At 35.6% G+C, this 15,442-nt stretch overlaps 1 protein-coding gene across 4 annotated transcripts in view; it reads left to right on the top strand.

Annotated features, from left to right (window-relative positions):
- The window catches only part of FSIP1 (fibrous sheath interacting protein 1), a 92,575-nt gene that overhangs the window by 66,280 nt on the left and 10,853 nt on the right, over positions 1–15,442 (top strand). The window contains exons 12-14 of one of the 4 annotated variants that reach the window (XR_003527479.1): positions 6,314–6,854; positions 7,538–7,604; positions 10,154–10,502. Coding sequence is in view for 2 of the 4 variants with exons in the window: in XM_027642138.1 (XP_027497939.1) it covers positions 6,314–6,854; positions 10,154–10,176 (564 nt within the window). In the remaining 2 variants the exon portion in view is untranslated. The other 3 variants (XR_003527480.1, XM_027642138.1, XM_027642139.1) reach the window with 3 other exon arrangements.

Below are 15,442 nucleotides of genomic sequence, written 5' to 3'. Positions count from 1 at the left end.
AGAAAGCTAAAATTAAAACAAGTACTATACCTCTTTGTAATGAATAAAATATGCAGGATTATGACAAGTTCTTACAGACAAAAATAATTTAATTATTTTTACCTGCTTAATCTGAAGGCTATCTTTAAAAAAATTAACTGCTGCAATTATCATGTCTCTTTTTCACAATTTTCATCTACTTTGCTACTCTAAATAAGAGTAAAATTGTATAAACTCATGTCTCCTTTTGATTTCTGTTAAGATTTCTCTTTGTCAGATGAAGGGTTTTTTATTTTCCATTTATTAATGAAGTTCATTTTCTCTTCTGAAATTTTATACTCTTCTTAAATTAGTTTTTTCATGGAAAATTTATATTATTCCATGAGGCTGATAATGACTTCGATGTTGTGGTTCTGATGGCTCATAATGTTACAAGTCAAAGTTTCTTTTCAGACAGTGATGTTACCAGATGCTCACTAATCTCATCCTCTTTTTGTTTGGTGCTTCTGTTTTCTTGCCAAGATGCTTCTGCCCTTTCTGCTTTCTGACTCTTAGCAGCAGCAGTTCCAGAAAATTGACTACTAGACCTTTTCATTCTGTCCTTACACAAGCAGAAACAGTGGATAAAAATAAGAGAAGGGAAAATTTCACTAACAGAAGGAAAGACAGCAGTAAAAGGAAAAAAGCAAAAGCAGGAGGTTTTCTTCTGTGGCTCAGGAATCCTGTTCATTCTTGAAGATTTTTGTCTTTCCTGAAACAGTACAAAAGTCCCCAAACCCAGTAAATCTAGATAAGCACAGAACCACCAGATAGTAAATCCTGATTTTAGCATAAGGAGCTCTTAATTTCTGAATCCATTATTCAGCTTCCAGTCTTAATTTTTAACACCATCAAATCAATACACATTACTGTCCTCTCCAGAAACTCACTGAGTTGTGAGCATGTTTTTGATTTACTCTATTTAACATTTTCTGTCATTACCTTCTGAACTAACCCTTCTGAAATAGCCTTGCAGAGGAAAGATTAACTTTCTCCTTTTACATTCATTAAAGTTTTTCTCATAATGTAGTAAGACAAACAAGCAAGCACTGAAAGCAGTAAAATGACTTGCTGGACGCTTAATTTCTGTGTGAAAGTGGATGTGTGGGTCTCTGTACTGGGTTTACCTGGGATGTTAATGTTTTTCATAGCAACTGACAGGGTGCTGTGTTTTGGATTTATGACTCAAACAGTGCTGATAACATACCTGTGTTTTAGCTGTTGCCAAACAGTGTTTGCACAGCACCGGTGAAGAGATTGGGAATGTGCAATAGTCTGGGCTATGAGGCAGATGACCTAAACTAACCAAAGAGGTATTCTATGCCATATAGCATCATGCACAGCAATAAAAAGGGAAAAGAGAGGGTTTACAAAGCTAGCTGTCTTTTACTCAGGAACTGGCTTGGCATTGGTCTACCTGTGGGAGATGGTGAGTTATTTTCTTTGCATGCTTGTTTTGTTTTTTTTTTTTCTTTCTCTTTTCCTTCACTTATTTAAGAATTTTTGTCCTGATCCACAAGTTCTATTAGTTTTACCATTCTTTTCTTCTTCCCCTGTCCCACTGGGGTGAGGGGGTGGGTAGTAAGCAAGCAGCTGTGTGGTGCTTAGCTGCCTAATGGGATTAATCCACAATGGTCTGATATTCCATTAATTTAAATTAGTTTACAAGTTATGGACACCATACTGACTTGTGTGATGCAAAAGAACTTTGGGCTTTTAATATTTCTGGAAATTGTAAGAAGCCCTGTCACAATGACATGATGTGTCTGGTTTGCATGTAATATATTAATAATATTCCACAGTTGCACTCACCAGTATGGACAAGTGCATGATGCTTTCTTGAGGTGCAGAAAGGGGAGACCTTGGAGGTAATGGTGCACATTGAGTTGAGTATCATGGAGGTAGAAGGCAAGAATTGCCTTTTCAAAGCAGAATAGAGCTGACTGAGAAACTGTTAATAAGTTATTAAGTAACTGAAACTTTCAAAACTCTCATGTGCTGATCTGTCAAAAATCTGAACTTTGTCTCAATAGATCAGTATACTCTTAAAATTGAGTAGTTTTATCAGGAACAAAGCAGTTACTTTAGAATTGACTGTTGCAGTCCCACACATCAGTAAATATGTAAGCAAAATAAAGCATCAAAGTAAATTATTTCAAGCAAATAAAGTACGATGAGAACTATTATTGTAATACTTTCAGACTAAGCAACAAAACTTGCATGTTTATAAACATACCAGCTACACGAGTCCTTAAATAGTCCTGACTTACTCATTTACAGTGTGTCGTTTTATGATTATTTACTGTAATTAGAAAGAATCCTGACATACTAGCTTTCTCCACATGGTAAAATCTGATAAGGGCTTTCACTATTAGTCTGTTTTTGTTACTGTGTACATGTAGGAAAAAAGCCTAAAGATTTGAACTTGAAAACTTGTTGTCACAGCAGGGCTGTCCACAGTGAACTACAAGTTTGCATTCCTACCACATGCAGTAAGGTTTTCTCTATAGACTCCTGTCACTGAGGAATTTAGCAAGGAACAAGAAATCTTCAGTCAGAGAAGGGCCACAAGTGTGTGAAAAGCTAGCCACACATAAACACTAAAGGTCATTAGCAGGCTCCTAGACTTCTATCTAGGAATTAGTTTTTTAGATCATTAACGGTGAAAAAGCCTAGGAAATGAATAGGACTCAGTGTCCTATTAAAAATTAGCCAGAACAATTAAAAGGTTTTCCAGTTTTTAATGGGAACCAGACCTGATGCCTCATTTTCCTTGTCTAGTGGGCTGTTTCTGCATTTTGAATGACACTAATTTTATGTCCTTGTATTTGTAAAGAAATATCTTGAACTACTTTTTTTGTATAGGAGTTGTAAACTATTTACAATGAGGGCAGTGAAATCTTGGGAGATGTAGAATCTAGTGTCTCCCTAAGATTGTGTTACTGAATCCAAGTCTTGTGACTCTGAACTATTACAGTTAATTGTGATAGGATTGCTTCTGGTGTGTGCAAATGTATATTTTGCAAACTTCTAATACATTTGCTGTATTATGTAAATCCATAAGTTAAAATGCTCATTTGGCTGCAAATGCAGAGCCCTTTTTGCTGTGAGGTGTCTCTCCTTATGGTGTTATGTGTTTCCTTAAACTCAGTTTTCTAATTTCAACAGCAGCCTTTCTGCTTTCATTTCAGTGTAAATTCCTTGCTGCTGAGTGGATGACTGATAGTTATTTAAGAGCTATGTTCTCCTTCACTGTATATTTTTCCTTAAGCCTCTAGTCATCTCTTCACTTTGGCACAAGAAAATAATGAACAGTGCACTTTTAGTATTTTAGAATGTAATTTTTGGAGAGGTTTATTAAATACCTTCTTTCCTTATTTTTGCATCTTAGCATGCATTCCCTACAGAAAAATCCAGAGAGAAGAAGAGAGAGAAAGAAAGAAGAGAGAGAGAGAGAAAAAGAGAAAGAAAGAAAGAAAGAAAGAAAGAGAGAAAGAAAGAGAAAAAAACCCCTGTAATGTCTGATTTGCCCGCAGGCCTGCCACTCTGGAGGAAAACAAGCCCACAAGTTCCCAAACTTTTTCACTCTGTGGCTGTTACACTCATTTCTGTCCCCGTATGCTTTAGGCTCCAAATCTTCCCACTTAACTCTCTGGTAATAATCAAGGTAATCTATGAATACAAGCCATATGATTTTCCTCAAAGGATAAAAAAGAAAAAATAAATTTGGATGAGGAAAAGTGGACTGCAGATAAATGGAGTGGGGATGGGGAGAATAAAAGGACAGGAGAAAGGCAGGACAAGATGATCTTCCTCACAATCTTAATTTTGTACTTGGTCATTCATTTACTCTAGATGCAGAATTCCTTTCTGCAGTGAGTGAATTGCCCTGTCATTAACATAAAATTAGCTCCAGATGGTCTTGGCCAAGATCTTTGAAATATGTTAGTATAGAACCACACACTCAAAAACATGTGGGAATCCATGTGGGCTTCCAGATGTGAGAATCTTCTGTGTTACAAATGTAGTTATGTTTATGTAGCCTAATAATCTGCTCAGTGGATATACTGTCGATGCAGCTGTGCCTCAGTTGTGGTCTGTTATGTGGCACTCTGCCTTAGTGAATGCATCTTGTTTCTTATAGTGAGTCCATTCTGATAATGGCTACTTGTAAACAAACACTGGCATGCAAGATAAAATACTCTGTCATGAAATGTAAGGAATTCAGCATGAGCTAGTAGATTGAATTGAGAGTGGAAATTTGAAAAATTTCGTGTTTCATTTTTGATTCCTCATAGTATTTTGCTGCTAATTGTTTTTCTGATTTATGTTTCATCAGTGAATACTTTCTACACTAGGATTAAAATTCGAAAGCCTGAGAAAAGTTTGAAGAAGTCATAATGTTTTCTGTGTTATCTAAATAAGCATTTAAGGTAGTGATTTGATTTCAGTTATATTATCAAAAATACAAGACTGAATCCCAGTATAATTACCTGATTTTATGTTCATCTAACTAATGATCTCTACCCACAGAGATAGTCTGTTGATGCTCTTTTTTTTTTTTTTATGTTTAAGAGCCCATATTATCTTGATTTCTTTAATGCAGAATGTTCTTCTGTTGTATGTAGTGTAAGAAGGGAACTGGGAGTATCTTTGGGAAGGAAATTGATCTGTGCAGGAAGACTAGTGGGTTGAATAGATCTATAAAGCTGAGCTTAAGGACATCAATTAATGCCTGAACTCTACAGTATTCAGTCTGTAGCAGTGACTATTAGCTATTCTTAATCTTTGAATGTGTAAGTACAGAATGGTGACTGACGGTAAGCTGAAATGTCATTCTTGTTCACTTTGTAGTGCCACCGAGTAATTTTTAATAGGCACAAGTTTTTCAAAGAAGTTCTATTCCTCTCCTGACTGAAAACTGTCTTTATTCATGAACATGAATATTCAGTTTCAGGGGCAATCCATGCACCTTGTGCTACTTTGGCTGTGATCTCCTTGTGTCGTATACATCAAACAGGATCATGTCACTCCTGTAGTTGGATCAGAGACCTTCAGGGGGAAAAAAAATCAACTCTACGTCTGATATTGATCTCTCCTCTGAAATGACAGTAGCTCCATCCTCTAGCACAATGGAAAGTAAATTCTCTGTAATAGTCATTACACAATGAATAAAATTGTTGTTTGACATAAATCACTGTAGCCTAAGAGTTCATTAGACTGTCAGCTGATCCTTTGTCTCTTGGAGGTTGGGTAAAACAGAGGCTTTTATTGTAGAAAGCATCTTTTTCCATTAAATTTTGCATATTGTTTCCAACATTTTAATATATATTATTATATCTCCTATATATCCTATTTCATGAGCAAGTGTATTATGCATATCTAAAATAGGTCTTGTACTTACTATTATAATCTTTAAAGTGTCAGGGAGTATTGTGCTTCTCTGTTTTCAGGAGCATTAAGGATTGTAAAAGCTGGAAGTAAATTCCCATTGCAAACCTCTTTGAGCAAAATATCCTTTGCTATTCATCACCATAACCAGCTAATATCACTTGTTATCTTTAGTAGCAAATTTTAAGAAATGTCCAGGAAAGAAGACTTGTATGATACAAAATTATAGGAGTGTGACACTCTCTGAATAAGAAAATGACTGAAAAGATACATCTGTGAGCTATGCAAGCAGTAACAGCTTGAAGGAAGCACTAAAACTGTCCTACAGAAGACAGAAGAACAATTTCTTCTGTCTCCTGCCATGGGTCATGCTTGACATGGTTGAGAGAGGCTGTGTGGCATTTCTACAGTGAGAGGCTGTGAATACTTCGGTCAGTATGTGACACTGTTTGTGGGCTGGTGCTGTCCAAAACTGTTTCTGACCCCAGTTGCATTGTCCCAACAGTCTTTTAGCAATGTGTATTTTTCTTTCAGTAACTAAAATCCTAAAGTGAGTGTGTCTATGCATACATAACAAACCAAGGTATATGAAAAAGTACATGCTCTGGTAATTAAAAAGCGGTCAGATCTAGCGCAAGACTATGCAAAGTCAAAGGCCTCAGTGCCTTGCAGACATCAGACTTCTGTCCTAACTTTCAGCACAGAATCTGTCTAGAACCTAGTGAGGATATTACATAAATGATGTAATTATGTAAATGTATATTTAAATTAAGTTTGAATTGAAAAACATTTATATTGATACAAGGGTTCTGCCAGTGCTTTTGCATCTCTCGAACTTTTTTATGGCACTGCTTTTAATTAATTATATTTTGACAGAAAAAATTCTCTCCTTTTTTTTTTTCAGACTGAAGAACAAATGAGCCTCTCTGAAGAGCAGCTTAAGACCCTTCTGGAAGAATGTATGCAGCCTGAGAGAACAATAAGTAACGTTACCATGCCAAAGTCTCAGGAATCTCTTTCTTTTGGATTAAGTCCCCCTTCTTACACAAGTCAAGACTCCACTCTTCACTCCACATCTACTCTTTCCAAAATGTTAGTTGAAGACCATATTGTAGGGATGTTAATGGCTCAGGAAAAGGCTGGACTCGAAGACAAAAGCTTATGTGCAGAGAGCGAAATCCCTGGCTACTATATCAGCAAAGCATTGGCTGGTAGTCACTTATCAAAGGATTCACTGGCCCAAACAGAGGAACCTGATGACCTAGAAGGTTTACAGAAGATGGGAGATGAGAGTATTACTGAAGGTTACTTTATGTCAAGAGCACTCAACACAAAAAGATTGAAGAAACCTTCTTTCTTGGGTGAACCATTATATTGCATCAGCATGAACAATGAGCCATGCACAGAGGCTGACATTCTCAGCATACCACTGCAAACCAAAGGAGGTGAGACTCTTAACAACCCTTTAGAATAGGCTTTTGATTATAAAGAAAAAAACCTAAGCAGGTTCTCACCAAAGATATGCACCAATAGACCCTGATTATTATGGTGGGCCAAGGATGTTCTTTTATAAAACTGTGCCAAAAATAATACACACAAAGTAACAGAATGTTTATTAAAATTCTTGCTCTGACATAATTGACTAGGAGTTTTATGAAATACATCACTGATGTTGATTAATTCTGTCAACTGGAAAACAGTGTTGACAACACATATGGATTATCTTTTTGGTAGTAGAAAGTCATGTTCCCTGTTCTGTGGAGACTAAATATTCTCCCAGTAGTTGGTACAATAATTCACTGAAAAATCCAAGTGTTTTGTGCAAGTTTTTAATAAGGTAAACTCAGTAGTATAGAAACAAATATGACCTGGCTTTATTAAAAATACTAAACTGCTTTCAGGGAATTCAAATTTACACATAGAAGATATCAAAATTCATAAATACTGCACAATTTCTATAAATTACTTTTAGTTTGGTAAAAGAAAGAAAGAAAGAATAGACTTTAACCAGCAAAAAATGAAAACCTCTACTTGGTGTTACAAAAGGATTGTGGAAATGTCTGTGGTTTTTATGTCCTTTACTTATATGCAATTATATAGTGATATTGTAACTTAAATCTACATTTAGATTTTTAGCCTAAGACTACTTCTCTTCCTGGAAAGCCAACTGTTCAAATAAGCCAGATTTTAGGCAGGTAAATCTTTCACTTCTTTCATAAAAGTTGTGACAGTATGAAGTTTGTGATTAGAGTGCTACAGTTTAATTTTATTAGAAATCAATACATTTTGCTTTGTCAAGATTGGTCTTTGTTATACTAGTAATCTATTCTGAATTTAGAGAAACTTTTTTTTTCACATACCTTGATAATTTAGAATAACGTCCTAATATTGCTTTGCTATGTTATAATTTCTTAATTATGATCACATCTGTTTCCTTGGTTGTCTGTACTTAACCTTTCTACATTGAAGAGAATGTTAATATTTTTCAAAGGGATTCCACCTGTCAGAAAGCAGGAAGGCTTGTTATTTCTGCTTTTACACTGCCAAACAACTTATATATCCAGGCTCACCTGCCATATTTGCCCCTTATGAGATTTAGGTCATAGCTGCTGCAACACGAAGAAAATAGTACCTGTAGAAAAGGTTGGGTGATTTGGGGTTTTTTTTGGTTGGTTAGTTTTCAGCTACCTTCATGTGCCAGCTGTGCTCTTCATGTAGATGCAAGCATCAGAAGAACAGAGCAAGGGAGGAAGGAAGCGGTCTGCCCCAGAGGAGAGCAGGGTAGCAGTAGTGGTGGTGGTCATAGGGAACACCACAGAGGACCACCTCTGCCAGCAGCAATTGATCTCACGCAAGAGTAACGTGATTACATTCTAAACCACCAGTCTTCCTTGGCAACTACCAGTGAAAAAAACTCAGTACCTTGCTGCATTCACAGCTTTAGATCTTTAGTTAGAACTTTAGTTAGATCTTTAGTTCTCCTTTAGTCCGAACTGATGTAGTACAGTTAGAACCAAGTGTGACACAGACACAGTTACCACCTCTCATGAGTGTGTTTTAAGATGGGATATGGTAAATCAAGCAAAACACCATACACTGTGACCACTACGTTGTGAAGTGAGCAGGAAACAGTATACATAGTCCCTATGAGGTACTTATATTGCAGAAGAGAGGAAGATTTTCACTATTAAGTAAATTTCCATATAGGACATCTCATAGTAAAAGTCTGTAAGGGGAATTTATTAACATTTATCATGTAATAATTTAATTATATTTGAGTCAAAATCATGTGTACCAGAGTAATGCGAGGGATATTTTGATTGTCTGTTTTCAGTAGTGACTGAGTAATGTTCGACTGTGTAGAACTCAGTTCTGTATGGTTAATAAACATCTTGGGTTTATGATTGTTTTGCTTACCAATTTTTTTTTTTTTGAGGGGGGGAGTATTCTGAATTTTTGGTCTCTGATTTATTTTAATTTTTTTTGATAGAAAAGTAAAAACAAAACCAAGGAGATAATAACAGATATTGTAATTTCCTCAGGCTTTGAATTTTTGTATTAGTGTCTAATTTTTTAAAGCGGTGTGAACAGGTAACTTTTAGGCACAATAAAAGTAAGTGCAAAAATAAAACCCCCTTCAGAGGTTTGTAACTGCTAAATATTTTACAGATATCCATGTTTAAGTTTAAATTAATTATATTCAGATGTATTGTGTTCTGTTAGTATTAATGTTATGATTAAACAAACATCCAAAATTAGCATTTAAATAGGCAGCAGTCCATTCTTATTATTTTTGTTAATGTACTGTTTACAAGTAAATGTATAGCATAAAACAGAAAACCCTGATACCTTTCCATGGAATTAATTTGTTTCCCACAAAGGTGATTCAGTTCTGTCTGAAGCAATTATTCCTGGCCATAAGCAAAAGGGTGTGATGTTTATCAAATCTGTAAAGTTGCTTAATGTATTCTGTAGATAATCTAGTTGTTAGTTCAGACATGATTAGATATGCTAATTTTATTGAGGAATGGAGATCCCAGTGGAATCCAGTTTAAGGCAAATACATCTGTAGATGAAGGTGTGAGAAGTGTCAGGTGTTATTTTTATTTTTATTTTTGAGAGATATTTACATAGTTGAGCTTTGTTATGGTCTTAATTCTAAAGGACATTTAAATGCGTATGCATAATCTTTTGTAAGTAGTTTGATTTTCTTGCCGACTGACACATGGTTTAAATTCTCTTTAGTGCTGGGTAAGCAAAAAAACCTATGTTTGTGTGAAGCTGGTTTAGCACAATTTTGGTTTTGCAGTCCTTATGGTACTGTAGTCTGTGATATTGATTTACTGTAAGACATTAAATGATATTTTAAGAAAAGCATAATTATGAACATAATGCATATGTATATACTTGTGTATATATATATCTGAAGGAAACTCTCATGTGCCTTCAGAGATAAGTAATTCCTGTTTCTTAAAAGAAGCAGTAATCTACATCTGGCTCATATGCATGTAAACATAGATGATGTTTAATGAGGGAAACAGAATCCAGACTTACCCATATACAGATATAAAAAGGATGGTATTTCTTAGTTGTATGAGCCAATTAGTAATTATTTCCAGCTCTGTTTTGGGGGGCTATATTAAGTTTTAAGTAGAAGTTGTATCACAAACTGTTGTTACTTTTTCTTATTGCAAATAATGCTGTGCTTACAGTGGTTCAGCATATTTTTTCTTTATTTTTTCAGATGGTATGAACATTGAAATTTGAGGGGAGAGTGTGTGCTTCTTGGCACTGTTTTTCTGAAAGCATGGTTAAACCTCCATCAGTGATATTATTCTGATTCAGCATGATTTCGAGCAACCTGAAGGGAATGAATTATCATCATTGAAAATGTTCCGTGAGTGGACTTATTCTTAAGAGATAATTATTATTATCATTATCATATATTGTTGCAGTTTGATTTCAGAATAAACTCTTGCATTTCATTAAATTAAATACCTAAGAAATAAATGTACACACACATTTGTGTAGCCGTGTGTCTGATAGATATGCATGTCTTTGGGAAAAATGTAAAATAAAACTTGGAAAGTTCAGTATCTACTGATGGGGCTTTACTAGAGCAGATGTGAAACGTATATAATAATTTCATTTTTCTTCACACACACAATCTAGATTTTTCATAAATTTAGCTAAAACCTGGCCTCTGGTTACCCCACTGCAGTTTCCTGGAGCTTGCAGCCTGTCTGAGTAAGAGCCCTGACTCAGGGAAGGACCCAGCTGTGTGCTAAGTTTTTTGCCTTGGGGCTGTCTGTTGGGTGGACAGCTGGTTTGGTTGAAGGTTTGACTTGCACAAGTCCTCTGCTGGATTAGAACATCAGCACTTGTCTGCTCAGGTCTGCCTGAATCTTGCCTGCAAAGAGTGTAACCACACAGCCAACAGTGGCTGTTTGGTTAAGAAATGCAACTAAATGAGGAGAAATTGCAGTCCCTGGTGAAGGCTTGGTGTGAGAGAAAGTGAAGGAGTTCAGAAGTTTGCCCCAGCAGTTACTGGATTGTGAAACATTATAGTAATGGCTACCTGAGGAGAGGGTAATGCATCTGGCTTGTATTTGAGATAATAGTAAATATTCATTACAGGTTTTTGATTGACTAGTCTTTACTGGTTTTCCTGATTTTCTCCTTATTTACTCAACTGATGGTCAGTTTTTCATTTCATGCACTACAGTGTCAGAACAAGAAGACATTATTAAAAAAACATGGTTCTTTTTGAGTTCTTTTGTTAAGGTGGAGAGATATTCTAGCAAAGAAGATTCAGTAGATTTTTCCCGTTGACAAACTCTCATGTGATTTGACCTAAAAGGACAAATTATTTCTCAGATCCTATACTAGCCATTTAACATTCACCAAGAAAAGATGTACAGATAGAATGTTAAATCTACAATGGCTGTTACCACATAGGGCTTACTTGATCTAATCTGAATGTTTAAATTAATGCACATATTGGCCCAGATTTTAATCTAATTTACAGAGTTGCCATTAGAAGTGGATGCACTCCTGGGGAAGTGGTAATCATGTGGATGTAGCAGAGATCAGAATCTAACCTACTTGCTTTTCATTAAAATCAGAATGGGACATGATATTTGTAACAAGCAAGTGCTATTTCTTCTTTTATTTTCTGATATTTTTACTTACTCCGCAACAGCAATAACAAACCTGTTGATACTGGATGTTCTGCATAGGATTGCTGTAAGCACATTTCATGGAGCTTTGCAAATCTCACCTAGATATATTTCTCATCTTCCTTAAAGATGTTAAGCCTGTGTCATAATTTCAATAGCATAAATATGATCAAAGCAATACCAACAAGTTTTTTCAAGACTATTTTCTGTGACTGTATGATATTCATGCATTACTGTTCACTGGCTGTAATCTTTCCACAATCCAGTTATTTTCACATTGAACTTGTGTTTTATAGAGACCTTCTCAAAAACAAGTGTTCCAAGTGCTTGGGTAGTTTTTTAAAAAAAAAAATCAAGTTCTGTTTAGAGATTATATATAGTAAATAATTTTTCATTTTCTTGGTTTATTATGTTATCTTAACTCTCTTGTTGTAATGAAAAAGCTTTTCCTCAAGGAAGGGTCACCGTTGCTGACTAAGCTTTGCAACATCCCTGAGGCCATGAATGCACTTTTTATTCACGTCTGGCATTTCAGGGATAGGGAGGCAAGTTTGAATGACTGTTGACTTGAACTGTATATTCCAAGAGGAGCTCTGTGACTTAACTTTTAGTCTTGGGAAATGCTGAGCACCCTGCAGCAGTTGTAGTCATTGCAAACCACAGGGATGTAGCACTCATGGCCTGGTATTCCAAAGATGGGTTTGGTCAGTACCCAAACTCAGAGACTGGCAAAAACTAGTGACCTGCTATTTATCTTTGCTTTCTTTCTACTGCATTATATTAAATAACAGGTTCTTTGGGAATATTTTCTTTCTTTCTTGATATTACAAGTGAAATATCAATTCCAACCCTCCTTTTTTTTTTTTAAACTTCCGGTTGTAAGTAAAACTGTAGGAAATAAAATTATTTGGTAAAATATGGTTACTGGTAAGATGTACACAATAACAGAGATATTATAGAAAATATGTGACAAGGTCATTTGCTGAAACATCACCAATACTAGGGTAAAAGGAAAGCTGAGCCCAGGAGGATTCATGGGTTTTTCTTTGTTTTTCCAGTTACTCTGTGTTGTGACCTGCAATAACCCCTCTGTCGGGGCTCACCACTTGAATTCCAGCTGCACTGGAATGTGGCAGCTTCTCCTCAGGGAGTGATGCTGCAGTGATGATTAGGATATTTAGATGAATTTTCTTTTGCAGCCTAACTCAGGATTTGGAAACAGGTTTTCTGAAATACATACCTTCATTTAGCATAAGTTGTATTTGGCAAAAGATTCTGTTAACTAGCTTCTTAACCATCTTTCCTAGCTCCTTCCATCCCAAAACACAGCAGAGCACAGGAGACTGATTTTTAAAGTTAACCTTCTGACATTTGGGCTTTGAGATGTTTGAGGAATAAGAAATTTTGTGTGTGCATGTAGGTTTATGCTGTTTGTTCTCCTTATTTCATACTATGATTTTACAGGACAAGATAGATGCTTTTGTTCCAAAAATTTAATATTGGTGAAATCAACATACCCATGAGAGAAGATTTTGGTGTGCTTGTATCTAATTCCGAGCAATATATGACCAAACCTTTCTGTCTTTGTCACTGAGACCCTTCAGTAATATACATACAGTGCTGCCGTCTGTAGTGACCAGTGCTCAGCTGTTGATACTGATTTCCTCAAGTGGTTATGTTTCAATGCTGCACTGTTTGCCCTTTTAAATTACAAACCCCACATTGTTTTCCTCTGAAAGTGGAAAATAAGGGTGATTCAATCATTTTCATGAACCGTATGTGTGTATATATATTACATATAAATTATGTGTATTAATTGAAGATATAATTTAAAAAATATACTATAAATTTGAGTAGGATATTTTCAAGAACTACAGCATTGATTTCAGTATACTGTAGTGGTATGAGAAGTTCAGTCCAGCCTTACAGTTATTCAGATTTAGAGTGATTTGAGGGATTTTTATTTCAAAGAGCACTGAACAAACTAAACATCCTGATTAAAAAAAAGTAAAATTTTTTTGCATCTAGACAACAATAAAATGAATGAAGTTATTCTTACATGCCCAGAATTCAAGTTTAAATTAAAGTAGTTCTACCAAAGGGTAAAAAACCTTTCAGTTTCATCTTAAAAAACAAAAAAAAAAAAAGAAAAAAAAAAAGAAGAAAACGCCCCACAAAAATTCTCAGCCTTATACCTTTTTCTAAGCCAGACATTTGCTGGTATCTACTTTGTGGATCTGTAGTGCATGCTTTCCCTCTCACTTCCCGAGCAGAACTCCTGCAGAGTCAGTGGGCATGCTGAGCGCAGAGTGAAAACAGGCTGTGCAAAAATTATCTGCTGCATAGATCAGAGGAAAGGGCTGCTTAAACATGTCATCAGAGTAGCAAGGACTAGTCTAGAAATGCAAAAAAATATGCCAGTAAATTCGTGTGCTGGAAAGGGTGCATTTTTACCTCCAGATCAGGGAGTGATAGGTGAGAGGCAGTTGTTTGTGTCTCAATTTCTGTAATTTCAATAATTATAAGAACTTTTATATTTTTTTAAAACCCCTTATTTGCTAGATAAAATTTCAGCAAATGAAATGAGAATGCACCTTTTTGTTATGCTTCTGACAAAGGCATTCTAAGCACAGCTTTGAATAATACCTCTCTCTCTTGCTTTTTATATGCAAAATCTGCCACAGTTGACACCTCCAAGAGCTGACATTTCCTCCCCCACTTATGAATAGAGAGCCTCACCTCTGGTAATCTCATGCAGTTTGAAGGGTAGACGCAGAAGACAAGGTGGTTTGGCAGATCCTCAGGAAGCTGATAAATTAGGAGGGTTTATGAAATCTGGGGAAAAATAACTGATCTTTTTCTTTATTTTTCAACACATGCATTTATTGAGAAATAATTGCTCCTTTATTTGTAGGGACATTTAAAGGTCAGAAAAATTGTTTCCTTTTTAGATAGAATAGAGGCACTCGAATACTACTAATGCCATAACCTACATTTATCCAATTATACGTTTCATTGAGGGATTGGCTGGAATCCAGATGCAGTAGTTAGAATAAAAGGCTCCCTGTCATTTAAGTCTATGTGAAATAGTTCACTGTTTGCAATTGAATCTGCAGAACCTTATCTGTTAAGCTTAAAAAGCCCCCAGTAAACTGGAACACTCTCGAGTGTTTAGTAACTTCTAGAGTGCTAAAGTGCATGAATAATTTTGCTTTGTAGGCAAGTATTCTGCATTTAGAACTTTTGAAAATACTGATCTGTGCCATTGTTTTCTTATTGTTTGCTTTGTGTATTTGGTGTGCATAGTTTTGGTGGGAAGAGTATTGCCAGAGGCCTTTCACCCTAATTTTCCAATAACACTGAAATGGTCTCTCCATATGCATTTTCTGAGCAGAGTCATCAAGGGAGACTGACACAGTATTTAAGCAGCACTCGATTTAGCCCTTGAACATGTTGCCTAGGGTAGCAGTTCTTGATTTTGAAAGCAGTTGAAAAATTAAAGACAAATGATGTCTGGGCTTCCTGGGATTTGTTTAAATTTGAAAATCTAAGTTTCTCTATGATACTTGTCTAATTTTATGGATTTCCTGTGGAAGATTTTATCTGCAAGACTTCTGCTTGCCGAACACTTTTCTCTAATGAGTTCTCTTCCTCTTTTTATAACTCTGCTTAAATATTTATACAATTTTGTGCACTTGTTTTTTCTGTCTTGGAAAAGATGAGAAATAAGAACTAGAACTCACTTTGTGGATACTTTAAGATGCTCACTTCTGTAATCTCAGCAATCCTTTCCAAAATGAATTTATGTTGAAAATCTGCCAATTACCATACTATGGACTTCACTGCAAAAATCG

Source organism: Corapipo altera, unplaced genomic scaffold (genome assembly GCF_003945725.1).
Source record: "Corapipo altera isolate COAL_440 unplaced genomic scaffold, ASM394572v1 23b, whole genome shotgun sequence".
Classification (NCBI taxonomy): Eukaryota; Metazoa; Chordata; class Aves; order Passeriformes; family Pipridae; genus Corapipo; species Corapipo altera.
The sequence above is the reverse complement of the archived record's forward strand: the minus strand, read 5'-3'. Positions and strand labels throughout refer to the sequence as shown.